The sequence below is a fragment of the Sander lucioperca genome, chromosome 3 (genome assembly GCF_008315115.2).
Source record: "Sander lucioperca isolate FBNREF2018 chromosome 3, SLUC_FBN_1.2, whole genome shotgun sequence".
NCBI lineage: Eukaryota > Metazoa > Chordata > Actinopteri > Perciformes > Percidae > Sander > Sander lucioperca.
In genome coordinates this window covers 7,464,452-7,487,125 of record NC_050175.1, presented here as the reverse complement: position 1 = coordinate 7,487,125, position 22,674 = coordinate 7,464,452, and the positions used below count along the sequence as shown (strand labels likewise).

The following is a 22,674-nucleotide window of genomic DNA, read 5'->3' as shown; positions in this document are numbered from 1 at the left end:
TGTATTATAGTTAGTATTTTTACTGTTTGTACCCTAATGTAGATTATTGTATTAGTATGGAAGATTTTAAAAACAGGACTTTCTGACCACTGAATGCACATGTCCTGTTACTGAACTCTGATCATTGATTGTTTGATATAATTTGCTGTTTAAGTTTGTTTGTTTTTATGTTGAAACTGTTTATGCTGCTGTCTTGGCCAGGACTCCCTTGTAATAGAGACTATATGTCTCAATGGGAATATTCCTGGTAAAATAAAGGTAAAATAAAAAATAAAAAAAATCATTGTTACTGTTATTATTTATACAGTTTTTTTAGTTGTAAAAGACGTTGCATTAGTATTAATAGTATAAGCAGCCTATGCTTATATAAAACAATCAGCCATCACTTCTCTCAGCCTCAGCCTCCTCTCAGTCATATTGAAGGACGTGTCCCCTTTAAAACAAATTGTGAAAACGCCGATGCTCTTGTGTCCAGAGATGTGAGGAGGGGAGGGGAGGAGAGGGGGAGATAACTCAGTATGACATACATATGCACAAGCAGCAGAAGTTCCGCAGCGCACACGCACGTTTTCACCATGTAGAAGCAGACACACGGACTCCTCTTCCTCTTCAGACTTGGAACCAGCATGTACCCTGCGCTGCTCTGACTGGAAACATTTTCTCTGCACAGATCAAAACGAAAACGCAGGTAAGCTTGTCACGCAGTAACGCAGAGGTGAGGATATCTTCTTTCCTCCCGGGAGCAATTATTCATGCGCGACTGCTGCGTCGAGGTATTTTTTTACGGGGATGAACTTTGTTCTTGGTAGCGTCAGGACATTAGACATCTAGGCCTATATGTTGTTTTGTTTCATAGAAAGACTAAAAGAGTGAATCCCGGCGGTGTGCATGTCATGCAGCGGAGCAGACTGCTGTAAACAAACAGAGCAGACATGCGGCTGCCTTGCAGCACCGAGGACAGAGCACCAGAGGCTGCTGCGTAGTTTAAAAACCAGAAGCTTCTGCCAGTGACACAACACACAGCTTTACTGTGTCCTCTGTTAATTAAACAGTTCAGACAGTTTATCAACCGAGTGCATCTTCAGAGCTTCAAAGCGAAAATCGTAATCTCTGTTAGGATAAGCTGTAAAATTGCTTGCGCACCAGTATTCTGTTTTCCCAGACACCACAGGGTGTGTGGGTGTATTCCTCTGTCCTCACAGTAGGCTGTACACAGCTGTCAGTCACAACTGCCAGTCAGAGAATATCATTTTATCAACGGAAGAATGATGGTGTGAGGATGAGTAATTAAGGATGAGCCTTTTAGTTATATAGCTTGAAAACACATCAGAGGGTGTCACATCTGTACAGCTTATAACACTTCCTATCCTTAGGAACCTCAGGAAGAGCACCATAGGATCCCTTTTCCCCTGGCAACATTATAATATGGATAATCAGGATGACAATATTACGTATATATAGATGCAAACATATATGAAGAATATGGATCTGGGGAGACGTCCAGCAGCTTTTAGTTTACTGCCAAACAGGCAAAAAGCTGGACATCTGTATGGAGGTGCTCTAGATTTGTACCTAGCTTCTGCAATCTTTATATTGACCAAAAGTAGCTGCTCTGTCTCTCTCCTCCAGTAAACAGGTCAGTCATATCATGCAGAGAAAAGATCACTTACCTCTAGCCATCCAGACAGTTTGGGTTTTATGTATGTAGGTATTGTGATATCTGTGACTGAGATTTCTCAGTATGTTGGAGGTAGATGAAATGGCTCAAACGAATTGAAGGATTAAATTAAAAGATTCTGCAGTAAAAATCAATTTCCAGGAACAACTTCCAGGTTACTCTGCAATCCACAGACGGCACAGTCAGGAGTCTTCAATCGCAATATTTCCAATAATTACCTAAATATTGAAGGCAGAAATGTCGGAGGCAGTGATGAAGAAAACCTGAAGTCAGTCTCTATTGTCTTATGTGAATAATATATTTCATTTGGCACCTGCCTAGTGAGAAACGTACACACAACATGGGAAATATGAAATATGCTTGAGTAGGAAACCTCAGGCCATTTGGTCATGGCCTTAACATGAGCTAACAATTCCAGTCAGAACCTGTTTTGTACATTATCTTATGATGCTGAGATATCTTCAAAGTTTTTGCATTATAACATGAGCAGATGATTCAGTAGTCATTTCATGTACATTTCAGCAAATTCTACCACTGGACCACAATTATCTGCATGATTAGATGTGGCCAGAAGCGAAATTTTTTTTTTGTTTTTTTGTAATTTGTCTGGATCGACCTTTTCAATGTCAGTTTGCCAGTAGAAGTCATCCTTAAAAACAGACGAGGATCTGGTCAGAGGATTATATGAAACTTCTTGTGCTCCCTTTCTTTTATTTACCATCCTGAATGAAGCTCCAGCTCTGCAAATTTCCTTAGTTTGTTTCCTATAAATGTCATTAACACAGTCAGGACTTTACAAGCTATCAGTATGTTTGAAAATAACTTGAAGATTCTCTAAATAATATGTGAATAAGCCTCTGAGTATGAAAAGTCTGTCAACAGGCTCCATTATGTGCTCTATCGTCTGCAAATGGGGCTAAAGTTAAGCTGTCTCAGTCTATATTTTGCTTTGGTGTGATATTTTCATTTTAAATAGCTATTTTTACTCTTCTTCTACAATCACTTTGCATTACATCTGTTAAATAAATCAAGATTAATCCACTGACTGATAGATGGACTGTGACGCTGTTTTACAGGAGCAGAAAATGGCAGTCGCAGACATCCTCTTCTTCACTTTGTGGATCGCCACAGTCTTCACCGCCGGACTCGGATGCCCTGAGCTCTGTACCTGCTCAGATAAATACGGCCGCCATTTTGCTGAATGCTCCTACAAAGACTTAACTGAAATCCCAGACGGTTTGCCTCCTAATGTGACAACTGTGAGTCTTTCTGCCAACAAGATCAGTTGGATACCACTGGGCAGCTTCGACAATGTCACCCGGGTGACGTCGCTTTGGATGGCCCACAATGAGATTGTCTCTATCGAACAAGGGTCCCTCACGCCTTTGGTTCATCTGCGTAACTTTGACATCAGCCACAATAGAATTGTAAACTTTCCTTGGGAGGATCTGCAGAACCTCACAGGGTTGCATATGTTGAAGATGAACCACAACGAGATGGTCCACCTGCCAAGGGACGCCTTCTCCAACCTCAAAGACCTGAGGTCCCTCCGACTCAACAACAACAAATTCATAACCATAACTGAAGGGACGTTTGACGGTTTGGTGTCTTTGTCCTACTTGCAGGTTTATAAAAATCCTTTTGCATGCACCTGCTCCCTCAACTGGCTCAGAGACTGGATTACAACAGCCACCATCTCAGTCCCGGACCAGCATTTGATCATTTGTGCAACTCCACAGAAACTTAGAGGCGAAGTGATCGTAAAAATGCCCGAGTCAAAGTGCACAGGCACAAATGTGACAATACGAACCGAGCCAAATATCCACAACACGACTTTCTACGAGGGCAGCACGTTGGTGTTGACTTGTGAATTCACAGGAAACCCAAAGCCTCTGGTCATGTGGAATATTCACAGCAAAAGCCAGAAGCTAGAACTGGCTTTGTCCTTCACTGAGGATGACTCGGCAGAATCAGATGAGGACTCCTTACTGTCCTATAATCCGGTCAAAGTCTTTAATAATGGGACTCTTATCATTTCACACCTCAGGAAGGAAGACGGCGGCAATTACAGCTGCTCGGCCACGAATGAGTATGGAAGAGACGAAGATTCAGTGTCAGTGGAGGTGGTGCCTCCACCTAAACCAACATCCGTAAAACAAATGACCACAACACCTGCTTACGCTAAAACCCACCCATCTACACATCAAACAGACAAAACGTCTGTTTTTGATTTTGTGCGTATCCCTGATTTAAAGAGAAAAGACATCATGAACATCACACCCACTTTCCCGCCCATAGAAGAGATCCAGTCTTCCGAGGAGGCAACAACGTATCCATCGCATGTTAGTAAATGTGGAGTTACGGCTAACACAAGATACATTTCGAGCTATGTCTTTAACGGGAGCCTGGATGATATCAAGCAGTACACATTTGACTTTGGCGTCATTGCATTGGGGGTGTCAGAAACAGAGGCAACAGCGCGACTCAATCCCCTTCTCATACCCAGAGACAAGAACGCCAATCGGGCCGCCAACGCCGCCACCACATCTGATGAGAACGTCAACGCTGACAGTGAAGAGCGTCACGGCCTTTCAGATGTTGCCGAAAAAGTCAATTCAAATGGCTTGTATCTGTGCGTCACTGCCGACCACAAACACTCAGCTGTGCAGTGGTCGAGGATCAAAGAGGGCGTCAACACGTATCTGTTCAGCGGTTTGCACCCCGGCACAAATTACTCCCTCTGTCTGACCTACAGAGGGGAGGACTGTGAGGTCCAGGTGCTGTTCACCACCAGGAGGAGGGTACCGAACCTGCTCATCATCATCTCCGTCAGCATCTGCCTCCTGACCGTGTCCACTGTACCTCTCCTCGGAGCGACGTGCTTCCACCTGGTGTACAAATACCGCAGCAAGACCTACAAGCTGATCCTGAAGGCCAAAGACCAGTACCACATGGAGAGGAACCTCGCCGCCAACTTTAACATCCGTGCACCTCACACCGAGTCTCAGAGGAAGATTAACGGCAGCCAGCTGGACATTGAGGAGGGGGAGACGGAGAGCAGAGATGGAGAGAAAGAGGCGGATACAGAAGAAAGTATCATGACTGAGTCCTTCTCTTTGTCTCAGTGCAGGGGGAATTTAGACAACTGTGAGGTCGGATCTGAGTATAGTGATAGGTTACCTTTGGGAGCTGAAGCAGTGAATATTACAAGCAACTACATATATCCAAATCAGTAACTATTGACATTGTTTGCAGTTTACTTTTGCATGTGGTTAAAGGGTAGAACAGGATCATTTTTCAGTTTGCGCCGATGGTTTAGGTTCCCTGTAGCAGTGCAAAGGCAGCCCAGACATATTGCTTTGCTCCACAGTGATCTGACAAGACTCAAAATACATTTGCTTTACTTGCACAGCTGCATCATTCAGTCACTAGACAGGCTACCAGCTGCAAGGCTCTATCAATTGTCAGTGGATGTTTTCCAGACATTTTGTTTTTTCCAGAGATTCTAGTGAAAGCTGAACTAGGCTGTGTTCACCTTGTTGCCCATATTTTGTTTTGTTGCTGGATATATCCTTTCAAAATAGGCAATTTGTGATGCATTTATGTACAGTTCTGAAAAACAACTTTCATAAACAACGCTAGAGAGCTGGTTATCTTAGCTTAGCACAGAGACTGGAAACGGGGGTAAACAACAGCTTTAGTTGGCTTACTAAAAAGCACACAGAAAGTATGCACCTTAAACACAGCTGTACAATTCTGGATCCAGATCTGTACCAAAATACACATAGTGATAGACAATCATGGGATGCATGAACCAGATATTTTTCCAATATATTTAAGGAAGTACAGTAGTTCATAAGTAACAAAAACGTTCAAAAATACCCCTGTAAAATATTTCTGTATCTGCCCATGTTCTTCGGTCCAACTATCGACCAAATTTCTGTAAAATCTGTTTTAAATTATACTTGAATGATAGAAATGCAGAAGAAAGGAATTTTTAGAAAAGAATATAACGTCCTAATCAGGGTTATAATGAAACAGTAAACAGGCTGTTCATTTGTGCTTTTTGTGTGTAATTTGTCACAGTGAGAGACCATCGATCATACAGCTGCAAAATTGTGTAGCAGCGTTCAGTTTGATTAGCTGGCAAAATGTTCCTGGAGACGATAAAGTCAACCCTGAAATAAACAATAAAGGGGTCCTAAATTCTTTCAAACATTCGTTTTTTATCAACAAAGCAAACTCCTCGAGGAAGAAATGGAAGTTTCTGCCAGAAAACAATGTTGCAAAATGTTTCAGTTATAATTTGTATTAGTCATATGTAGGTTAACACAGGGTCGGTATAATGAAATGTATTGGAGGAGAGAACAGGTCATTATAAACATAATTATTGCTTCTGTCTATTTATTAAGAGCATCTTTGTTAAAACCTGTTCCTAATAAATTGCTAATGAGTAAAAAGTTGATGGACGCAAAAGAAATGCCCTGATTTCTGCCAACTGGCGTCAGGATGAGGACTAACGAGGTTGGACAGCAAAAAAAGATGCGTTGAATTAAATGTAACAAAGCTTGCATAGCTAACTTATTAGGAAATACTGTATGTCAACTACATGTAGGAAGTAGTAAATGGGTTAACTGTAACTAAAATGTACCTATATTCTGCTTTAAACTACTTGCAGTAAATCTGTGCTGTCTTAGTAGGAGTGCAATCTAAAATACAGAAACGTAATCCTGTCATACGGGAATTTAAATGTAAAATGTAAAACTGTGTTGTTTCAAAGAGAACAGTTGTGTCCTGCAGCTATGAGCTTGTTGTCCAGTTATACTGTGAACATTCCTATGAAGATAACTGTTTTCATGTTGCCGGTCAAAATGTGGACAATACTATCCCCCGAGTCTAATGCAGTGTGTAACAGTACAAGCACTTCTGAGTGCTGAAGTTATTGCCTTGTTGTATCTGGGTCACCCTGGTGTATGTACAGTATTAGACCTGCATGCTGCCTGTCGTTGTGAGTCGCAGTATGCCGTCTCTTGTGAAAATACTCTTGACTTGAAGAGTAACTTTGGGTCTTTGTTTGTCTTTCTTTTCTGTTTTATACCCCTGTAATAAAGGAAGTAGTAGGATTTACCAAAGTGTTTAAATATCCTCTCTAACTCTCCTCATCCTATGTGCCTCAATAAAGTTTTAGGAATACTCTATGATTGCTCATCTATCTGTCTCCCTTTTTCTCTCAACACCTTTAGATTAAAAATAGTTACTTAGTAAGTGTGTTGTTCTTATTGTGTTGATTTTTCTTTAATCAAATGAAAATTAAATGATAAAAATAAATAGGTCAAATAATAAACCAAGTAACTGAAAATGAGTGGGATGATAAAAAGGGAAAGATTAAATTAAAATGCTATTTAGTAACTGAAAATTAGTACAACTCATACACACTACACACAATTCAATAATAGAGAAAAACATTTTGATGCCTTTACACATTTTATTATAATTTTAAAATGGGATATACACAAATTTCTATTTGAGCCCAAGCGTGTATCTGTCAAACGTTAGGAAAACAGTTTATTCATGTGTATATATATATGCGTTAAAATACATCATGTAACAGAAAAGTATGATCTGTCTATGTGAAAATATGCAATGTGATTAACCTCAATATCTCTTCATATGATTCATCCCACAATAATAGCGAAGCTTAAATAGAAGTAGAAACTGTTGCACACACAAACCTCTAACAAATAATATTAAGATAGTATATGTACAGTAATTAGTGGCATGTAACTTAAAAGTAACAATATCGTATGAAATTATTGTGACTCCAGAGATTTTCATGTCTTTGCTTTAAATGAGAAATTGCATAGTTCTTTCTTGGTTGATACATTTACAAACCCCCTCGAACGTCATTAAATTGCATGGTGCACTGAGAACACATTGAGAACCAGCATGCGTCGACAAACTGTACAGTAACTGCATTAACCCGAGGCCTAATTTAACCTTCATTAAAGACTCTTTGGATAAACCTTGACTGACTTTTTAGTTTATTCTTGTGTCCTCATCTGGACTGTGTAAAAATCTAGCATTATGTCAATGAGAGTACACAGTATACTCCAAACAAGATCACACTGGGCGCATTCATACACAAAAACAAAATGGCAGGTTTGTAACCAAATAACACAGCTCTGCATTTGGCATTGATCACCAAGCCCAATATCACAAGCTTTCCCTAATCTTAACCAAATGTTTAAGTTGCCTAACTCTAACCATACGTTAACTATGGTTTATGTGCCGTTACAACGATCTTTCTCTAATCTTAACCATATTGTAGTTGCTCTGTGCAGATACTGTAGAAAGCGAGAATTTTTAAAAACGGCATTAGATGATGTGAAGAAGAATTAAAAAACTGTTCATGTATAACTAGATTTAGCGACATATTTGCTAAATAGGATTTTGTTTGGAGTATACTGCCAACCACACAATATAGACTAGGGATCTCAATCAGTTTTATCTTGGTTTGACGGGGTCTCAGTGGACTGGACTGGCTCGGCAGCAGGCTTGCCAGTCTCTTTCTTGCTGCCTTTCTTTGAGCTGCATTTGGGGGTCCCGTTCAGGAAGCTCTCCGAGGTCTGCAGTGTCTGGTAGTGCTTCCTGGAGCCCAGCAGGGACGGGTTGTTGACCAGCGTGTACAGCAGCTGCCAGCGACAGCGAATCCTCCGACGGCTGGTCGCCTTGCTCGGCCTATTCTCTTGAATCCCTGAAAGCATGGAGGAGCAGGCTGTCAAGGCAGAATGAGACACCACACTGAGGAATGAATGAATATACTGCATGTCGCTTTAAAGATGTATGTTTTGAAAATCTTGCAACTTCAATCATAGCCCTTTCAATGTTTTATAAGATCTAAGTCTTTCTGTTGGTCACTCGGTACAGCCATTCATGATCAACGGAGGATAAAGGCTACCGACTTTGAGGATCCTCTGACTCTTCATCTAGTACCACCAGCAGGTCTCAATTTTTCCGTTATCAATTGAAAGATTTCGACAAATTTAAGTACAGACATATTCACGTTTGTGGTTCGACAACTGTTGGATGGATTGTCGGGACATTTGGTGCAGACAATGTTTTTTGTAAACTTTGGTAATTCCGTGACTTTTCATCTAGTGCCATCATTAGGTCCACATTTTCATTTGTCGACTACCAAGTCTATCTTTCTAACACTTTGGTTGTCTTTACAATAAACATTACAGCCTCAGGGGTGCATTACATGGGCTATAGTGTATACTGTTTATAGTAAGGGTTTCACGATTCGATTCAATTTGTGATTTAAACATGTTTTTTTTCTACAGGGACAGCAATGCCACTCTAGCAACTAGAAAGCAGGATGGTACTTTGCAACAGTTTGAGTTTCTCAGAGTTTAAAAAGGTGCACCTGAATGCACCAGAGAGTCCCAAGGGTGGAAAGAGAAAAACATACTGGGAGAATCCTGCTGATCCTGCGATTTTGACTATCGAAATCGAAAGCTCATTTGTTTGTGTGTGTGTGTTTGTAATTCAGGGTCTCTACCTTCCTCTGCGTCTCTTATTTTCTGTCCAACTCTGCCGCCTTCGATCATTATGTCCAGCAGCAGCCCACAGAAAGCCTTCATCACCGGGTGTGACTGGCTGACCTCCACCTTCAGGGATTGGGCGTAGTACCGGTAGGCTGGATGGGGTCAAAGGTCACAGGGCATGGCAAAAGTCCGACTAACCATGGCCAAAAGTGGCCTGACGATTGATATTTAGGTACAAAACTAGTAATTAAGTTAACAAGTAGTGTCTGTACCTGAAGCTTGATATATCTTAAGCCCTATTCGCACAGGATTAGTATTACCTGGTGACCTCTAGTTATTTGTAATAATTACGGAGGTTGGCTGTGATCTTAATCCCGTGCGATGTCTGTAATTTGTGAAATAAAAATTCCCTTGCAAATGACCTACCATATTCCGGCAAAAACAGAGGTCCTGTGATAATATTAGTCCCGTGCGAATCAACATGTCTTTGATTTTGTTTCCTATGCGCCTTTTTATCCCTCGCAAAAACGGATATTGGATCGCGGGAGGCTGCGAACGCCACCTTTCATGGCCAACCTAATCTGGACCACTGCCCAACCGGAAACCTCCGGCCCTGAGTCGACGTGCTCCCCACGGCTTTGTCCGATGGCTGGCGGTGATGCTGTGTTGGTGCCGCCGTGGCAGGGATAAGGTATGCGCCTCTGTTAACCTCTACCGAGCCTGGCACAAATCGATACAGAACCCCGACCCAAGTGCGGTGCGGCGGCCTCGTCCAGGCCGTCCTCCGTGCAACTCCGGGTAGCCAACTCTCGGGGTACAGATATGTCAGGAAATTCAAGTAAAAGCAGGCTTTACTTATCCCATGCGAATGCGCGACACACAAAATGTGGGAGGGTAATTTCTAAATTACACGAGTTCCCCAGACGATACTAATCCTGTGTGAATAGGGCTTTATTCCTCTTTGCAATAGGATTCCATTGTTTAAGAACTATAAAAGAGTAGCTTATACCTGGGTCGTAGGACTCTGCAGTGCGGTGCAGAAGACTGATGTCAATACGACCAAGATGGACGATGTTGTACAAAGCTGTTATCACCATTCTCCATATTGCGACTACCAGTCCGACCAGGGTGTTGATCAGGAACAGCAGGTACGTCAGGAGGAACAGACTCTCTCTGGAAATCCCCATAAAATATGGTTTAATGATGTTTGTATTATTTTTCTGTATTCTGGTAAAGGGGCACACCACTGATTTTAGATCAATTTACTTGGCATTATATGTACTATTCAGCCTGTGACAAGGAGACTGTCCTTCCCCAAAAAAACACCCACATAAGTTGTTTGTTCAAGCAGCAATTACGACATATTTATGTTTATAGTGTTGGCGCCATCTAGTGGCCGTAGTAATTATGATGGGAGCAATGCAGAAATTAAAGAAGGAAAGCCTGATTTTTAAAAATACCTTTGTAGGCTATGTGTGGACTAGTGTCCCCCTGCAACACCCATAATTAGCAATCAAATCATTATAATATCCCAGTGAAAAAATGTGATTTCTCTAATATTTAAGTCCTGTTTTCCAGTTTTGGGATGGAACAAACCTGCAGCGCTGGGAATGAAGCCGTTAAGATAGTGGAGTAGCAGAGTTGAAAAGTGCATATATACGGAATGTATTTATTCTTTTTTAAGATAAATTAATCATTTACTCTGTAAAACAGCACAAATTATAATAAATACCTGGGAGGTCTCATCCTGAAAATGTAATCTTTTTCTGATCAGCAGCCAAAAAAACAATGACAAGGGATTCATCCATAAAGCATTAATTCCCTTATTATCACTCCACACATTAATGAGCATCATACCTGTTGTTCAAGTCAGTCGTACCAGCTTCTTTTTTGATAAAAGCAAACTTAGCAGTCACATGTTGAAGCGCTGTAACAAGGATCAGTGTGACCCAGCCCGGCCTGAGACATCAAAAAGATGGAAAATGAAAAAAGATATTAAATATAGTCTCTGTTTTGATAATTAATCATAAAATTTAAAAAAGAGATAAAGGTTGCTGACTCACCATGCCTTCCCAGCGATTTCAAAAACGATGATATTGCGGCCGTAAAAAACAGGGATAATGATCAAAAACACCAGGAACAAGAAGCAGATGAAAAACACGACAGTCTGAATAACCATTCCTGCCGACACAACAGAGAAACAGGCCATTTTTCTAAACACATTTCCAAAGGGTATTTTCATTTTTCTTCAAAGCATTCTTTAATAAAACAGCTGAGGAATGGATTCTCTTATTTCATTCTTGACTTCTAGCATTAACTAAAAGGATAAGGCTGACATTATTCTATATTTTTGTTATATATTGTCAAAAAATACAGAAATACAAAAGTCTGTCTCTGCATACTGTTCAATTTATAATCTCTTTCTTTTGCATTCAGCCCCGTAAACCATTTGTGCCCGAAGATGTACATTGTAAACACAGATCAAAAATATACATTTTCATTTTTTTTAAAGGATGATTCATTTCCTAAAACAGCTGGTCACTGTAGTTTTCATCAAATGTTACTCAAACAGGATGACATTGCAAAAGCATTTGTTGGGGACTAATTTCAGCGGCGAATTAATCCACATTTGATGCTCTAGGTAGTATTTGTGGCAGCAGGACGGTGTGTGGTCAAAATAAACTACAGTGTGTGTGTTCATGTTAATGCTGGTGCAACAGTGTGGCTCACTGATCTGTGTTTTTAATAGTTTTTGGACAACAATGGAGCTCTATGGCACAGAGGAAGAAGCTTTCAGGCTTTAGCTAGATACAGTGTATTCAGAAAGTATTCAGACTATTTCACTTTTTCCACATTTTGTTAGGTTGCTGCCTTTAAATTCACTTTTTCCCTAATATATCCCCAGTTCAGGTGCATCCCATTTCTCTTGATCATCTTTGATTGAATTCCCCCTGGGGTAGATTTAAATGATTGGACATCATTTGAAAAGACTTACACAGCTGTGTATGTAAGGTCTCACAACAGACAATGCATATCAGAGCAAAAGTGCAAGCTTTGTTTTTGCTTTGACATTTTGGCTTATTAAATGTGGACTGATGTTGTGACAATTTTAGCCTAAGTAAAGGGGTCTGAAAACGTTTTGAGTGTGCTATGCAGTATCCTTTCAATTGATCCTACGAGTGGGATTAATTCACTGTTGGTGTGTGTCTCTTTATGAGATGTGTGTACAATAAGAAAACTATAGAATATTACCAGCATTTTCCTTCAATAAAGTAAGAATTTGTGTGTATTTTTCTGTGTATTTGAGCTTCACCGAGGCAGACGATCGCAGCCTGGTATCCTGTCAAACCCATCCAACAGACAATACCAGGTTTAGAAGGATGGATGGTCTTCTGGCTGTTATAAATGCTGTAAATGTCTCCCTTATACAGTCCTTTCAGGTTTGACCTGAAACAAATTAAAACAAGGGATGCATCTCAATCTCAAGAGAAGGAGAGGAGATCAAATGTGAAGTGACTGGCTGTTTCCAACACTTGGATGGACATGAAACTGGTTGAATTATCAGTGCAAACCGTGAAACACTGAAATAAAACTGATTCACAAAGTCCCAGAGAGCATTGCATGTAGGAACATCCAATCACATAGCTTAAAATTGTGTTACCACGTAGCAGATATTTTTCTCATCGGTTGGTGACCAAAAAGACCAAAGCAGAGCTAAAAAAACCAAAGCAGAGCGAAAAAACAAAAGACTCCAAATAAATATAATTTTTTTCTGTGTCTACAGGATGTGTAAATAGGCAACTGTTTGCCACCACTTTCACCATGTAACCATATTAACTTTATAAGGTGAATATATGTTGATACTTGTATTTTTTTGTAATTGCGGAGATATGTGAAATCAGCAAACCTGTTTAATTCTGTAACCGTAACGTTTCAAGATATATAGTTAAACACAGAAGTCCGACCTGTGCTGATTTAATGTACTGTGGTATTTTGCTAGCATCTTTGATAAACCAAATATTACTAACAGCAACATCTCACCACCGGCGGTCATACTGACTGCTAGTTTGTGTGTTGTCATTTTCTTAAGTCTATGGCCCAACAGGTAAATTAGGTCTCCAACCTAATGTTAGTGAAAATGAGATGAGAGAATATCCAGTTGTTCCTCATCCCTGTTTGCTCAGCGCCTTTAAATTGTATGTACAGGACACTGGGGTTTTCTACCCGGAAGTAATTGTAAGCAAACATTGTGATTGGGTCTATAAAAGAGCTTCTTCTGTAACCAGTGACTCCTCAGTGTCGTGTCCAGACTTTTTTGACTAGGGTGGCCCAAGTGGGGCACTGACTCATGCAGTGATGGTACAAAGTAAACCTATAAATGAAAGTCTTGTTTATTCATCAAACCAGGCAGATAGACAATTTATGATAATGGTTAAACACCAAGGTTTTACTGCACGTACCTGTGAAGTATCATGGACCTCATGATCATGATAAGACTGACCAAACAAGACAGGGTCACTGCACAGAGGAAACACACTAACAAACAACATGGAGGGGAAAAAAAATAAAAATTAGGCAATTGTTTTATAACGACACACTCCCAGATTTTGTTTGTTGTTGTAGCCCCACATACCTTCCAGCAGCCAGGTATAGAAGGTCAGAATTTTGACGACCTCCATCCTGTCGTCTGACAGGACGATCCCAAAGCCCAGTAACAGGAAGTACATGTTTTCATCGATACCAGCACGGACAATATGAAGAGTGGGGACTACCAGGACGACTAACAACAATGCTATCTGAAACACATTGAACAGTGAACACATTCACATGATACATTTATGCTCCACAATGGCAGACAGCAGTAACTATATTTTGTCTGATTTAAGAGGGTAAAGGTCATGACGGCGGTGTACATACAACTTACATGATATATTGCCACAAGGGCAACAAATGCTGATACTGCCAGTTTTAGTGGAAAACAAAACACTAAAGAGAAAGAAAAGAAAAGGAAGAATAACTCACAGTCACTTCTGTTACAGTGGAGTTTATCTCAGTCATTTGGATTCAACATCACTGCATGACTTCAAAGATTTAGGCTGCATTCACACCAAATCAACACCAGTCCTTTGAATGTGGGTAGTGCATTTAGTCTGCACCAGTGGGGAGAAAAAATCCTGCGGCACAAAGTTGAAACGTCATGCTGCAGTGGCCAATCACGTAAAAACATGTGGTACCATCAGACAAAGCACAACGTACTCTAACATTAAATTTCACGTAGTGTTGCCAACTTGGCAGCTTTCTCCCTCTCTTTTCAGACCCTCTTAGCGACTTTATTTCTAAAAAGTGACTAGCGACAAATTCAATTTTAAATTTAATTGCAGTCCACGGCTTCTCTGCCAACAGCACGATTCCCTCTCCCTTTCTCCTTCGGCCATGAGCAGCAGGCAGTTAGCCAACACAGCCACGAAGCTTTATGCAAATGATACGCAATGGCGCCACCAATATGCAAATGAGCATCATCTGGTGATTTTTAGTGACTTTTGGAGTTAGTGCTGCTACTTTCATTCGAAATAAAAACGAGCTTGCAACACTGTTTTCACATGAAGTCACTCAATTTGGCCTTGTGCAGCAGTTTACACTGAAATGATAGGCCTCACATTCTGGTTATTGAAAGTAAATGTGTCTTCTTAGTCGATGCAGATAGACAATCCCCTGCATACTAGCAGCATGGCTAAATGTTAGCAGCATGGGAAACACAACGGAGACAAAAAGGGGCTATTTAAGTGACACTCCCACACTGCTGCACAACCCTACATTAATCACGCCTGATTTGGTGTGAATGCACCCTTAGGGACTAACATGTGTACTGTTCACTGAGCGGACATAGATAAAAAAAATAATATTTAAAAATCTCTACTTGTATGAGTATGCTCACACCTTTTTCTGGTATATAGATATAACTCTTAGGCACCTCCAGTATTCTCTCTGCCAGCGTTGGTTTGTCTGTCGTTAAAGAGCTACAACATATATAATCACAGAGAACATATCATGTTAGCCGCATGCAGTATGAATGATCTTTCTATAAATTTTAAGAAAGATGACTTCTGTACCTTATTTAACAATCTATATTATCAAATTACATTAAAAAAAACCCCACTTAATCTCCATTCACCTGGCATTTGAGGACTTTTTCTTGAGAAGTAATTTCACATATTTGGTGTAGTAGCTGCTGTCAAGGTCCTGTGAGCAGAGGGAATCAGACTTCACATCAAATGATCACTTTATGATGAGTCACTGTATGAGAGGGTGTTATTAGTAGAAGGTCAGGGGTTTAATTTCCATAATGATTTACAGTGAAAAACCTTACTAAAGAGACTCAGCATCATTTCAGTATGAGAAACATTATTGTCTGTTATATTCTGAATGATTTGGAGTCTTGATACTGCCCATTCTTGTTAATCGTGGCCTAAAAAGAAAATCCTCATTCTCAGTGGATGAGCAATAACAATTTGTTTTTAACAAGCATAAATAAAAATACCAGAAAATATAGATTAGTGACTGAAAGTGCTGGTTTTATTGCTTATTCGGTGACTCTCATCACAAGGATTTCTCTTCTAAATTATGAATGAAAACTGTAGACAGATTAAACCTGCTGTTAAAACAAAAACTCTGTTTGTTGTATTAATATGTTTGAAAGGGAAAAAAATAGCAACTCCCTCGTCATAATCTGCTCAAGGACGCTGAGTTAAACCCACTCTGTTCTGCACAAGCTGCTTACAGTAATCATGGTTCTGTTTTACATAGTTGAAATTCATGTTTTTCTTGCTTCAGTTGCACCAGAGATTAGTTTACATGTTGGTATTTACACTTATATCAGAGAACAAATGGTAGTTTTGTACTGGCTGAACTTTTCTCACCTCGTCAGTCTTTGGTCCTTTGACAAACAGCAAAGAAAACTGGACACAGAGATATGCAAGGCAGGCCAGCTGAGGCAGACTTGCAAGCAGAGCGTAGTACTTATAGATCTGTGAGGAAAAAAATAGAAAGAAATTGAATGTTTTGAAGAATCAATTCACTTAGAATCCTCCCGAAAACAGTTGTGGTTTTATTTCACCATGGTTTGAGTGTTGTTACATTATAGTCTCGCATTGCCAGACGTTCCTCTACAGTTAAACGTGCTCTGGTTTATTGGTACTATTGTACTATTATTTGTTTAAACCAATCACAATCATCTTGGGCTGTGCAAAAAAAAATTAAGACGTTTAAGTTTGCTGCTCCCTCTATCTGGAACACGTTACAGAGATCCATGAAATGTAATGAGTCTGATTAGTTGGTCTCATTGGTCGCTTTTAAGAGGATGTTGGTTGACTTGGAGGCAGCCACATCTGGCTGTGGATATTTTTGCCTGATGCGTTTAGGATTGTGGTAGACTTTGAGGGATTTGCTGATTCAGTTGTTTTATGTTTTTAGTGTTTTTGTGTATTTCGTGTTTGTGTGTATGTGTGGTTGAACTGCTGCCTGTCTTGGCCAGGACACCCTTGAAAAAGAGATTTTTAATCTCAATGAGTCTGTTCCTGGCTAAATAAAGGTAAAATAAAAATAAATTAAATAAATATGCGACAGACGGAGCCACGGTGCCGCTGCAAAATAGCCTTGGGAAGGAACTTGTCTTGGTGGAACATGTGCATGTTCAAAAGTTGTTTTAACAATCCCGGAAGTTAAACGTCATGGATATACACCAGTTACATTGAGATGTTGTTGGTGTCTCACCTCTGGAGTCACTGGACAGTCGAACTTCTGCCACACCAGGACCACGAAGTGAGTGAAGGAGAGCAGCGTCCCGAACACGTAACCTGCTTTGTGCTGCAGAGTGCAACAGACCAACAGAGGATAATACAGGACAGGATAGTAGAAGATGGCGATTATCTTCATGTACTCTGAAAAACAAGGGATAAAAGAAAGGGATGTATTATTCCCTGATGTGCGACCTCTCATGGGATACTTAATATTGACTAAACAAAAAAGAGGGACCTGAAGTCCTGCCCCATTTCCAAAGTATCTTATAACTATAACTATAACTATAGTACTAACCTTTGACACATTTGACATATTTTATCATCAAACTGTTATTTACATTCAGTCAGGGTCCCTAAACTTAAATTAAAGCCACTATGTGTAGAATTTGCATGCGATTATATCACTGTCACAGTTTATGTTACTACTTATCATGTGAATTAATCTTAACATAATATGTTAAAAAGCTACGAGTCATTTCAAAAATGAATTAAAAACAGATTACTCCGTGTACCTGCGCATTCTGAGAATTTCAATTACAATGATCTAAAAATATCTCTTTTGAACCATGAATGTAATCCTCAAAGCACAATAGCAAATACAATTTCGACAACAACTCTTGACAAATTGTAGCCTTTAAATGCAGCTCTGTTTTTCAGTACAAATTAAACATCCAAATGTCCACCTTTAATGTCCGCTGGAGTATCTTTAGAGAAAGGCAGAGGGTCTGGGGCGATCACGAGCATTGACAGCTTGCTAAATACCTGCCCAAAAACAGCCATGATCAGGCCTTTTTTCTGAGTCTGGTCCAGGAAGTTGACTGGACTGTGAGATCAGGAACAGGAACATTAAGTTAATATGAGACAAACCTGCAGTCTTACGTCCCATGTATGCCTAGACTTCCCAATAGTCACCTGAAGATACTGGAGGATCCTCTTGTAAATCCTTGGCAGAGTTTGTTTTTCCTGGTGAGAGCTGCCAGGATTAACATGACCACCAGCTACAGGGCAAGTAAAGTAAAATTATCAGGACCTGTGTTAGGGTTATAACAGTATATCTTTGCACAATACATATTGGAATAAAATAGATTGGTGCATCAACCAAATCTTATCACTGTTTCCTCCTGAAAGGGAGCCCTTTGTCAGTCTCAGCTGCTGCCTGAAAATGTTGACAGGTTTAGACATTTGCTCACATCATCACAAAATAGATTGTGACATGTGGTTAAAAGTGTGGGGTCAAAAGCTAGTAAGTGGACTTTGAGTTAAACGACATTCTCATCTAGACAGGTTTCATCATGTTAGTTTTATGGAAAGAAGATTCTGCTTGTTTAAACTGATTCAAAGATTCTGTTATTTGTATTTTGCACTGAAATAATAGGAATAGGTTTATCTCTATTTAAACGTGAATCTGAAACCAAAACGTGCTCAACTTAGATACGTGATACCCTTTTTTGTAACCTTAGGCTACTTTAAACATTTTTGCCTTGCTTGTCTGTCATAGCACTTTGTATACTCTGTTTTTAAAGGTGCTATATAAATAAAGTTATTATTATTATTATTATAATATTATTATATATTATTGTCTTAATTTGCTGCTGCAAATTTTTGTCTGGCACGTCACCAGCTGATTGGTCGATATCGCTACATAACTCGTATAAGTAACTATTTAAGTCATACTGTACTGTACCTCCTTTAGGCCCAATAATTTGAACTTTTCTAGTCAATACTAAATTACATTTTTCAAAGTGTTTGCCAGCTACAGTATCTCATGGAAACTACGTGAATAACAAAGCAACTTTGTAGATGCAATTGGAAATTGGGGTACAGCGGCGAATTGTTCATGAGTGTCTTGAAAAAAGAACCTAATTTCTGAACTTTCTTCAGACTACGTCTTGTTATTTTTGATCAGCTGCAGTGACCCAGCTGTCACAGTTTGTACACATTGTTTTTTCTTAAATAGGTCAATGTCCATTCTGTGTGTACAGTATGAGGAGTTTTCTGACGTGGCCTCCATTTATAATTGGGTAAATCATCATTATATTGAACGTCTGCCTGAGGTAAAGCGTGCTGACGGATTCATAGAAAAAACACTGAAGGATTTGATGGAAGATGTAAAAACTTCAGGACACAATACACAGTCACTGTATTTCGCTCATGCTTTACCTAGGAAGACATTGTAGGGGAAAAATGGTCATTTTAACTGTAATTCCATCCATCAGTAACACAATGACAGAATATATGACTATTTCGGTCATAGGTTACATACACTTTCTGTACTATAGCATCTAAAAGCACAAATCCTATCAGATGTAAAAAAGACTGTGGTCTAATCTACATCTACACCCAACAAAATGTGCTTTTACTTTGCAAATGTAGGCCTGCAGTCGATTTTTTTTTTAACTTGAGTATACTTACAGATATTGACAGCATGCATACGTGGAAGAGCTTGTCGTCCACTGTGGGGTCACATGGTGAAATAACTCTGTGACAAAGAGGCAACACATTAAAATAAACAAGCTGAATTATTGGCAAAAATCTGTAAACCAATAATAAACAGATACATGTTGTTAAAATTGTTGATTTATTATTTGCACAGCTGATAACTATGCTTGCTATTGAATAAGTGATCCACATGATTTGATTAGTTCTTTATTACATTAATCATGGTCTATATCCACAACATTCCACTTCCGGGATTGCTCCGATGCCGTCGGAAAGATTTTGATTGCATAGCTCATAGGTTTTAGGATGTGGGAACGAGTGAGCCCATGATAATTTTATTGATGCAATTTTGCACATTATTGTAAATTAGGTGTGAATGTGTTTGTAAAATTGTATATTCTGATGTTTTGTACTTCACTTTTATAGTATATGTATTGTTTCACCTACCTGCCCAGGGACTACGGGCCGAGAATAGCAATTGTGCTACAACTTGGTACAATGCATCTCTCCTTGTTCTTATACAAGGTTAATATTTAATTGTACATTGTCCCTGTTTAAATACAATTACATTACATTACTTTATATATGCTTTTCTTTTACTACCAAAAATATTCTGGTCAAGGGGTACTTGACTAAAAACATATTACAAATGGGGCAAATCAGTAAAAAAAGTTTGAACACCACTGAATTCTTCCTACCACATCTTTTCGTCCGAACCCAAGCTGAACTATCTATTTTATCGGTTGAATTTCCTTTTACGTTAAGCCACTTTCTTATTATTACAGGGTATGGAACAAACGACCCATATTGTGGTATGGTTCGGGGGACTTTGGGGACTTTGGGGACTTTGGGGACTTTGGGGACGTTGGATTTTGTGGTTTCAAGTAAAATCCACACTTAACTGTGCAGGTATCAGAATTGCTTTCATCTTTGAAAATGTTCAAATTAAGCACAGTAACAAGTAAAATCACCTAAAATCACCACTTTGCTGCCATTATGAAGTTATCAGCAATCAACTAATCAATTTCCCAAAGTGCACTTGTACATAAAATCAATACTACAGCCCCCTTTGACACCTTTAGTTCTGACTTAAACATGAAATTGTCTTCAGGTTTATACTCACTCTTTTGGTGGATTGGTTGGCTCTGCGTTGTTCGTGTACCAGTCTGAATAATCATAGTAGGAATATTCAAAAGGCTCAAGTTCGACCTTGCTTTGATTCATCGTAGCTGTTCAGTCGTGTCAAACAGGATGAAGCAGGACGGTTAAAGATCCAGAGGACTCCGGATCCTCCTCCTCTTCTTTTAGTTAGGTAACCTCACTCAGTGATCTGCTGCTGCTGCTGTAACGTGTCAGGAGAGTTTGGCCCAAACACCCAGACACATTCCAGTTCAACTGAGAGCTCAACACAGATTAACAACTGCACAGAGGGGAGTAAGAGGAGAGAGAGGGTCAACAACACAGTGAATAAGAGAAGACGTGGAGGAAGAAACTTACCCAATGTGGTCTCTGGTGATCCTTTAAGTTATGTTGAACTCAGGCCTCCTATCTGTCCAACATCTCAACTTCAGTTTGGTTTAAATTACAGATGTTCAGTGGCTAACACTTGTGCAATTTAAGAAAACTGTTACCTGTTTGTTTTTGTCGGTGCAATGTTATCCCTATGGAATGTCTTTGTAACCAACCCATGTGACTCCTAATATTATTGTACCTTTCATATTTATTCTGTTGATTTGATATTGTGTGTAATTCTTGGGGGGGATTTTTTTCTCTTTCTTGTCTTTTCTTTTCTTTTTAGTATTTTTTTTTTTTTTTACCTTTTTTAATTGGCTAATGCATTGGAGAGTGCCCGGATTAAGTCCCTCTGAGGGTTTTTGCATCTCTCCATCACATCTTTTATTGATTATGAGTATATTAATCTGTAGTATTTGTATATGTGTAAACTAGTAAACTAAACTAAACTTAATTTGTTTCTTCTGGATGTGATCTTCTAAATCATCACTTAACTTCAATACTACAATTCATTTAAGATAGGATTTAAGTACCATTTATTCAGTGGTTGAGTGTAACTAAGTACAGTTACTCAAGTACTATACCAAAAGTAGAAACAATATTGATTTGCTTCATGTTATCACAATCACAATGTCTGATAGAGTGCATATGTTTGGTGTATTCACGTTGAAATAAAGCACTCTATGGGACTCGTGGTGTAAACTTGCTGCCTCTCGCTGCCTGTTACTTAAGAGACTAATCTTATAATAACGTGGAAATCTTTCATTTAAACAGGGGCAACCTTTGTGGGAAAAGAGCTTAGGAAAGGCCGAAATGAGAATGTGGATCGTTTTACACGTGAGGTAAGTACGGTGGCCGACAGGGGCAAACGCTCTGCAACTTAAAATGTTCATATTGTGGTCATTTTCAGGTTCATAATTGTATTTAGAGGTTGTACCAGAATAGGTTTACATGGTTTAATTTTCAAAAAGCACCATATTTTTGTGGGGTCGAAAGTCAAACTTAGCGCTCCCCCTAGAGGCCTGGAGAACTTCTGTTGTCTGAACTGGATGCAGTGTTTTTCTGTTGCATTTGTTTTCCGGGTTTATGTGCTTTTCATTTTGCATCATTTCTGTATTTGCAGCACGATTATGTATATGGTTTTGCTGTGCGTGTTCGCAGCGCGTTTGCTAAATGCTGCGCATGTGTTGTCAAATTAATGAAGAGGTTTTCTTGATTTTCTTGTGTTTTGTCTATTTGCATGTGTTTTTTTTTGTTGCAGTGCATTTGTCCCTGTCAGGTACATTTTGCAGCACACTTTGCTGTAAAATGGGACGAATCTCATTTGAGAGTGGAAGGTTTCTTAATCTGGATGTGTGAGCTCGCTCATATGACAGAGGCTGCCGAAGGCCAGCTGATCTGATCAGCAGGATTTTCTGAGGGCCTTGCACAGGACCCACTTCACTCAACTGCTGCTATTACAACATAAAAAGGCCTCCAATTATGTAAAGACAAATGCTCTTAAAGCTCTTAGTATTAGAGTAATAAATAACTTGACTAAAAGCCAAGCCGTGAATTGCCTTCTCTTGCCCAGAATCATCTTTTACAATTCCACTTGCAGCACTGGCCTACGAAACTGAATGGGTTTGATGTTTGTCTGATGTTTTTCATGTGTTTGATTTAGAAGGTGAAGTCAATACTGAGTGACGTCTCTTATCAGACT

The 22,674-nt window shown here is 39.5% G+C and overlaps 2 protein-coding genes across 3 annotated transcripts; one reads left to right on the top strand and one right to left on the bottom strand.

Annotated features, from left to right (window-relative positions):
- The first annotated feature begins 485 nt into the window (after positions 1-485).
- Positions 486-6,871, top strand: LOC116067246 (immunoglobulin superfamily containing leucine-rich repeat protein 2-like). The gene is made up of 2 exons (XM_031323618.2): positions 486-688; positions 2,755-6,871. The coding sequence occupies exons 1-2, from the start codon at positions 530-532 to the stop codon at positions 4,912-4,914; spliced, it is 2,319 nt and encodes a 772-aa protein (XP_031179478.1). The 5' UTR covers positions 486-529; the 3' UTR covers positions 4,915-6,871.
- A 278-nt stretch (positions 6,872-7,149) lies between these two features.
- On the bottom strand, positions 7,150-20,883 carry LOC116067247 (receptor for retinol uptake stra6-like). Of its 2 annotated transcripts, none has more exons than XM_035999227.1 (18): positions 20,584-20,883; positions 19,434-19,500; positions 17,934-18,019; positions 17,705-17,844; positions 16,996-17,162; positions 16,143-16,250; positions 15,398-15,465; positions 15,163-15,242; positions 14,150-14,211; positions 13,859-14,021; positions 13,686-13,761; positions 12,539-12,672; positions 11,289-11,406; positions 11,083-11,184; positions 10,235-10,398; positions 9,240-9,377; positions 8,087-8,453; positions 7,150-8,042 (listed from the first exon to the last, which is right to left on the bottom strand). In XM_035999227.1, the coding sequence occupies exons 1-17, from the start codon at positions 20,682-20,684 to the stop codon at positions 8,173-8,175; spliced, it is 2,055 nt and encodes a 684-aa protein (XP_035855120.1). In that variant the 5' UTR covers positions 20,685-20,883; the 3' UTR covers positions 7,150-8,042; positions 8,087-8,172. The 2 variants fall into 2 exon arrangements, with proteins under 2 accessions (XP_035855120.1, XP_035855121.1); XM_035999228.1 differs by having other exon boundaries at positions 8,087-8,432; positions 20,584-20,881.
- Positions 20,884-22,674: the final 1,791 nt, after the last annotated feature.